Consider the following 7,651-nt stretch of genomic DNA (forward strand, 5'->3'; position numbering starts at 1 on the left):
TAGTTAACATAACTATATTATGTTCTAATAATTTTTAAGATGATTTTGATGTTCAAACATTGACAAAAATACTTTCTCTCACCTCCTTTTATGATAGTCAAAGTGTTCACACTACACTAGTACAATTACACAAGTATTTCCTGTATTGTGGTTCAGGGGCATTATAAAAGCTAGTGATCTTACTGTCTCTTATTTATTCTATACATCTGTGTCTCACCAATGATGAGTCAAGAATGTCTCTTAAATACACAAGTTCTCTTTTTCTTTTAAATTTCCACACACGCTACTTTTGGATTCCTCGCTTCCTTCTCAATTCCGTGATCTGACAACATTCTTCTGGAACAAGCAAACATCGTGAGTTATTTGCATCAACACTGGAACAACATTTCTCATGGCAGGTATGTGAGGTCGCAGTCGTAAAATAAGAATAGAAGTAAGAAGAGAAAGCTCTAAATTTTAAGTGGGAACTGAATTTAACAGGTTAAATTATGAGCAACATAATTTTAGTGTAGAGTAAAAGTAGAATTCCAAATATTAACACAATGCTTAAAAATTCTATTTAAAATTCTATTTAAAACCTTAATATTTGTGTTATGACATTCAAAATCTACTCAGATTAACAGATGGATGCATTGGACTATTGTTAATGACAGCACACTTAAGAACTGTGCTAATGTTAATGCTGAATCTCCTAATGTTGAACTGCTTTGGGGAAATGACTGGATGTAAGTAATTCTGGGTATAAGAAAGTGTAATGCTCTTGTAAAAAATGATTTCTTATGTACCATAGTTTATTGTACTTGAAATGAATTTGGGTCCTCAAGGCATTGCCTACGCATTGGTTGAGGAACCTCTCCTCACACTGGGTCCAGATGTGCATATGTCTTCTCATCTCTGTAAAACCTCTGTTCATCTCTTCTTACTCCAGATCCCTGAGCTTATTTTCTAAATTAAAAAAAAGTGTTTAATCCACTTTTCTGAGGTAAATCTGGTAAAGAACAAACTGTATGAATAGTCTCTTGGAAGAACAAAGTATCACATAAAAAGTTTGTTATTGGGTGGAATTCTGAACGGAATGTCTTCAATTTTCAACATTTCACTGGCAAGATGGTTGGATTGTCAAAATGAAGAAATACTTGGATTCTCTCAATTTAGTTTCTGCTTTTAACAACTGAAGCTCCTGTGATTGCTGTTTAACTCATTCCCCTACCTTTCTTTTCCTACAGCTTTTCAGATCACTTCGTGGAGGTTGATTTCTGGGATGTTAGGGTTAACATGCCTTGTGTTGATGGCTACTTTGGGAATTATGTTAAAAAATAGTAAGTTTTTATGCAACTTTATTTAAAGATCAAATCTATGATGAAACCATTCAATATGAAAGGTTTCATTTTATTAATGCATACTATTGTGGTATTTCACAAACGTGTATCTAATTAACTAAATTTCTAATTATTTCTTATAGAATTTTATAAACAAAGTATTCAGCCAATATCATCTCCAGGACACCCCCTAGAGCTCCAAGAAGGTAGGTAGTATACTTTGGAAAACCTTTGTGTTGGTAGAGGATGTAATAGTTTCTTATTTTTCTCACATGGTAGAATATTGTATGTAGTAATACAAGTTTACCTATTATTGTTATTGTTCTGTATAATAAGAAATTTTAGATTACATTGAATATACAAATAAATTATATATTTAATTATAAGTTAAATATTAGCTTGAAATGACAATTTTCCTATGTGAGTGCTCATGTTTAAGTAACAAATAAAAAATAAATTTAGTACAAAGTATGGTTAATCCTAATTTTCTGCTTTTGTTTGCTCACAACTTACACTTTTATATGTCTTTATTTTAGCTTCACTTCTTGTATGACTAAAAGATAGTGCAGAACTTTAATCAGTAAAATCCAGTCCAAAGTGCAATTTTTAATGTATTTTTTTCAAAAGTTCTCCAAGTTGTCTCACCATCTTCTGTGATTATATAACAATTTATTCATACCTCTTAGCATTTTTTTCAGCTGTATTGAGATATAATTGGCATATAAAATTTTGTGAGTTTAGAGTGTATCTTGTGTTGATTTGTTGCGCTTATATATTACAATATGATTACCATCATAATATAAGCTAACAACTATCACTTCACATAATTACTTTTTGTCTTTTGTGGTGAGAATAGGTAAGATCTACTTTTTTAACAACTTACAACTGTATAGTATTATTAATGAAAATCACAATACTGTGCAGTAGATTCCCAGAACTTATTCATCTTCTAACTAGAATTTAGCCAAAATTTCCCCACTTGTCTCCACCTCTCAGCCCCTGTGACCACCATTCTCTTCTAAAACTTCAGCAATATTTATTTAACAAAGATTGGAGTACCTACTATGTGTCATCACTTTTATCACTGAGAATAGAAAATCTGTTCAAAACAGTATTTTATCACTGAAGATAGTAATACTGTTCAAAACAGTAAACTATATGATTAGATTTCAAGTTAATTATTTTATTGAACTTCATGTAGAAAAGAAATACTCAAACATCTATCAAAATAATCCCAATGTACAATATTCTTTCTGTCTCAGGAAATATGCTAAAGTGTCTTCCTCCTTTAAATATCTATTTAATCTAGTCTACTCCTATTTACACAACAAAGCTCAACTTTGGGTCATTTTCTCAAAAGAAGTCCTTCTAAGTGCTCCCACCTTACACTGGGCTACCCAATGTTTTAACATATTGAACTTCTTGTGTATAAGTTCCAAATTGTCATTAGGAATAATTAGTACATGATTGGAGATTATATAATTCTGACTCTATTTCTAAGATATACTCTCTATGAGGAAGTTTATATAATTCTGACTTGACTTCTAGGGTATAATTCCCAAGAGAAAGAAGTTAAAGTCTGACTCATTCACATTACTCTCTCTAAATTATGGGGTATTTAGTAGATTTTATTAATATTTGTAGAAAAAAAAGAATTAATAGCAAACGATTCTTGAGTGAGTAAATAGTATTGATAATATTGACTTTCCAAAGCTATCAGTCATGCTTTATTTTTTTTTTTCTCTTAGGCTCTGGCTGCTGTTCTTGCCCAGAAAAGTGGATTGGATACCAATGTAGCTGTTATTTCATTTCTAATGAGCAGAAAACTTGGGCAGAAAGCAAGGAATTCTGTGTTTCCCAGAATTCCAGTTTAATTCAGTTGCAAAACAAAGATGAATTGGCATGTATTTAATTCTGATTTCCAACATTTTCTTTGACCTAAAGAATTACAGTATTTAAATGAACTGAGTACTTTGAATTAAGTCTTTAATCAGAGAGTAACTGAATTGTTATATTTAACTAATAATTTACTAATTTCCTATACTTTGAAATAATTATTTTAGAGCCTCCATAGAATTTTTCAAAGATTTATATTATAAGAATAAAAATCAAAATAAATACTATTTAAAGTAGAAGAGACTTTTTAGAGACAGATCAAAGATGAAATAATGATTCATTATTTTTATTAAAATCTAGCTCAACAGCTTTGTAATTTTTATTTCCATAATTGACTTTATAATTTCTTTTGTAATTATATAGCTGTTGTCAACATTCTGGTATATAATGTGACATGAATATGGAAAATAAGATCATAAAACTACCCACTTCTTAAGAAAAAAGTGAAAAAATTTTCTAGCGGCATGAAGAACTTTCGTTAAGTATAAGTTGAATAGGTTAGATCCATGAAATTTATTCCTTAAGGTGCTAATTTAGAATCAGATTTGATGGTTGGTCCCCTAGGAAGAAAGTGTTCCAGGAAAACCCTAATTCTCTTTATAACATTATTTATTCCTTCAAGAAATGAGATTTTTTCCTTCATAAATGAGTGAACCTGATAAAGGAAAAAATATGGCTCATGTGACTAAACCTCCTAAACTAAAGGTTAAAAATTGTTTGCAATGACTGATTTTCTTGAAAGTACATTATTACCCCAGTAGACCCAGATTAAATTAATGTTTGTCTCTGTTTCCAAACAGCGTTTTATGAACTCAAATAAAAATTTTCACTGGATTGGACTCTCTTACAACAAAGAGCATGGTACCTGGTTGTGGGAGGATGGCTCTTCTGTCTCCCAAGATCAGTAAGTTTCTGGCAATCAACATCTTTTCAGTTCTTTATGAGTTTATTCTTAGATATTACCAGAAAATGTAATTTATGGAACACTGTTGTTATGATATCTTATCTAGGCTATGTGTATACAGAAAATAAAATAAATACAAGTGAGTAACAATTTTACCCATCTAAAACATCCATGTATATATATGCTCAACTGACAAAAAGTTAGTGTTTAATACCATCAAAGAGATTTTGATGTGTAGTTTATTTCTTTATTTATTTGGCTCCGTTCAAATACTTGACTATGTTGTACATGTACAGATGCTTACACACAGACGCTGTCCCCGGAACACAGGAGAGCCATTACTTTCTTTTTTAATGTGGAGCCCAGTATTCTTAGCATATTAGTAACCTTAAAATCTTAGTTTTTACTCATAGCATAGTTCTTTTTTTTAAAAAAAGGTATATCTTTTTTAAAAAATATTTTTATTTTTTACAGAGAGAGTCAGAGAGAGAGAGAAGGATAGACAGGGACAGACAGACAGGAACGGAGAGAGATGAGAAGCATCAATCATTAGCTTTTCATTGCAAGACCTTAGTTGTTTATTAATTGCTTTCTCACATGTGCCCTGACCGCGGGCCTTCAGCAGACCGAGTGACCCCTTGCTCAAGCCAGTAATCTTGGGTCCAAGTTGGTGAGCTTTTGCTCAAACCAGATGAGCCTGCGCCCAAGCTGGCAACCTCAGGGTCCCGAACCTGGGTCCTCCGCATCCCGGTCCGATGCTCCATCCACTGCACCACCACCTGGTCAGGCATAAGCATAGTTTTTAAAGTATCATATATGACATTTAATGTTGGAATATTTTTTCTAGAATAAATTAATCAATATATCTTTAATCAAAATAGAAGTAAAGTTTATCACTTATCAAAGCCATTAATAACAATGACAAAAATAAAAAAATTTCTGGCCTTAATTCTATTCATTAATGATGCAATAACTGAGTTTTTATACTGTTATACTTAGAATCATGAAACTGTTGCTGTTGAAAAAGAAATACAATGACTCACTACATGAATGTCATTCTAATGTTTTAATAAGTATTATCATTTAATAAAAAAGCATATGTGAACCTTCTTATTTCCTTTCTTATATGATATTTTATTTTTCATTACAGATTATCATTCACTGAAATAAATACAAAGAACTGCATACTGTATAGCCTACTCCAAAGTTTTATAGATGAACCCTGCACAAATACAAATTATTATATCTGTAAACAACAGCACTTTTAGTTGTTGTTTAGGGCAGAAGAGGTGGGTAACGAAAATGCTGTATTACTAAAAATACTGTAATAAATTTATCTTTTACAATATTACTAATTATCTATTTCTGGGATCTGTAAAATGTTTCACATTGTCTTATCATGCAATATTCATGTATTTGAAATCATGTATTTTAAAAATAAAAAAATTTGTGCACTTATACTTAAAGTTATAAAGCATCAAGATGATAAATTTCATAAATATTTTGATTTAATGCAGATATTCAATGTTGAATGTAATATATTTCATGCATATATTCTTTTAATCATTTTTGCATTACTTTAAATAAAACAATTCACATCAAACAATATATATCAACATCATTTCAGACCTATGTATGCCATACTAAATTGGGAATTCTCATCCCATTTTTCTCTAGAAATTAGTTCTATCTAGATATCTATACATTTATATGCTTTAATGTAGAATTGAAACTTCCATATGACAGTTTCTTCATCTGTATTATCTGACTTTCAAAGGGAACACATTTGTGCCCTTTCTTGATGTACCTTAATTCTGAAGAACAATCAGAAGTCTTTGGTCAAATTTGTGGTTCTATGTGATTGCTTTCAGATTTTGCGATGGATCCAAGCCCTGATCACTTTCATTCTGATTTTTTAAATTAAATTTATTGAGGTGCCATAGGTTCACAAAATGATACAGATTTCAACACACAAATCAATAAAATATCATCTGCACACTGCATCATGCACCCAGTGACCCAAACAAAGTCTCCTTTCGGCCCCATGTCCCTCACTCCTGCCCGCCCTTTGCCCACCTAACCTAGCCCCCTACCCACCTTACCCTCTGGCTATCACCACATTGTTTGTGTCTATGTGTATATATATTTTTTGTCTAATTCCTTCTCCTTCTTATTTAGTATTCTCTTCTCACACTTACTTGCATTCTTCTTTCCTTCATCCTGCAAGTATCTTTGTAGTCTTGGGATAGGAAAAACTTTTTTTTATATAAAGATCTTTCTACTATGTATCATTTTTTTCCCTCTGACATAAGATTTCTGATGTATTCTATGGGGGAAGATATTTTTGTTTTGTTGTCCAGTTTATTTTATTTTATTTTGCTAGCAAATGGGCTAGTGCATATCAAAAGATCTAGCTGAGTGAATATTTTCGTGTTAAATAGAGAACTAAAGGGAGAAAATGAAGAAATGTGAAAAATAAACAAACAACCAAACAAAATAAAATAATATTGTCAATAGTCAGTTTATGTTTCCTTAATTTTTAAAATTGATTTAAATTTATTGTGTTTACATAGATTCCAGTGTCCCACCGAATACATCCCCCCACCTCCATGTTCCCTCAACGTTTCCCTTGATCCCCTCCCCACAATGCCTTCCCCATTCCCTCCACTATTTGCTTTTCTGCTCTCTATAATGCTGTGTTATGTATATACAATTGCACCAATCTTTTTCCCGTCTCTGATCCCATCCTCTCAACCTCTCCCCTCTGATCATTTTTCCTCTAGTCCTTTTGATTCCACCTCTGCCTCTGTTCCATTCCTCAGTTCACATTGTTCATTGGATTCCTCAAACGGTGAGGCCATAAGATATTTTTCTTTCTCTGCCTGGCTTACATCACTTAACACGATAGTTTCCAAGTCCATCCATGTTGTCACAAAAGGTAAGATTTCCTTCTTTTTCATGGCTCCATAGTATTCCATTGTGTATATGTACCACTGCTTTTTAATCCACTTGTCCACTGATGGACACTTGGGCTATTTTCAGATCTTGGCTATTGTAAACAATGCTGCCATAAACATGGGGGTGCATTTTTTCTTTTGAATCAGTGATGTGGTGTTCTTGGGATATATTCCTAAGAATGGGATGGCTGGGTCAAAAAGCAGTTCCATTTTTAATTTTTTGAGGAATCTCCATACTGTTTTTCCCAGTGACTGCACCAGTCTGCGTTCCCACCAGCAGTGCAGGAGGGTTCCCTTTTCTCCACATCCTCCCCAGCATTTATTATGTGGTGTTTTATTAATGAGCGCCATTCTGACTGGTGTGAGGTGATATCTCATTGTGGTTTTAATTTGCATTTCTCTAATGATTAGTAATGTGGAACATTTTTTCATCTGCCCATTGGCCATTTGTATGTCCTCTTTGGATAAGTGTCTATTTATTTCTTTTGCCCATTTTTGATTGGATTATTTGTCTTCCTGCTGTTGAGTTCTTTATAAATTTTGGTTATTAACCCCTTATCTGGCATGTTGTCGAA

The 7,651-nt window shown here is 32.4% G+C and overlaps 1 protein-coding gene across 1 annotated transcript; it reads left to right on the forward strand.

Annotated features, from left to right (window-relative positions):
• Positions 1–222: 222 nt before the first annotated feature.
• On the forward strand, positions 223–5,706 carry LOC136320014 (natural killer cells antigen CD94-like). Its single transcript, XM_066253166.1, has 6 exons — positions 223–398; positions 1,227–1,319; positions 1,463–1,525; positions 3,068–3,219; positions 4,016–4,119; positions 5,270–5,706. Exons 1-6 carry the CDS (start codon positions 392–394, stop codon positions 5,385–5,387), a joined length of 537 nt encoding a protein of 178 aa, XP_066109263.1. The 5' UTR covers positions 223–391; the 3' UTR covers positions 5,388–5,706.
• The last annotated feature ends 1,945 nt before the right edge of the window (positions 5,707–7,651 follow it).

This window comes from Saccopteryx bilineata, chromosome 1, assembly GCF_036850765.1.
Source record: "Saccopteryx bilineata isolate mSacBil1 chromosome 1, mSacBil1_pri_phased_curated, whole genome shotgun sequence".
Classification (NCBI taxonomy): domain Eukaryota; kingdom Metazoa; phylum Chordata; class Mammalia; order Chiroptera; family Emballonuridae; genus Saccopteryx; species Saccopteryx bilineata.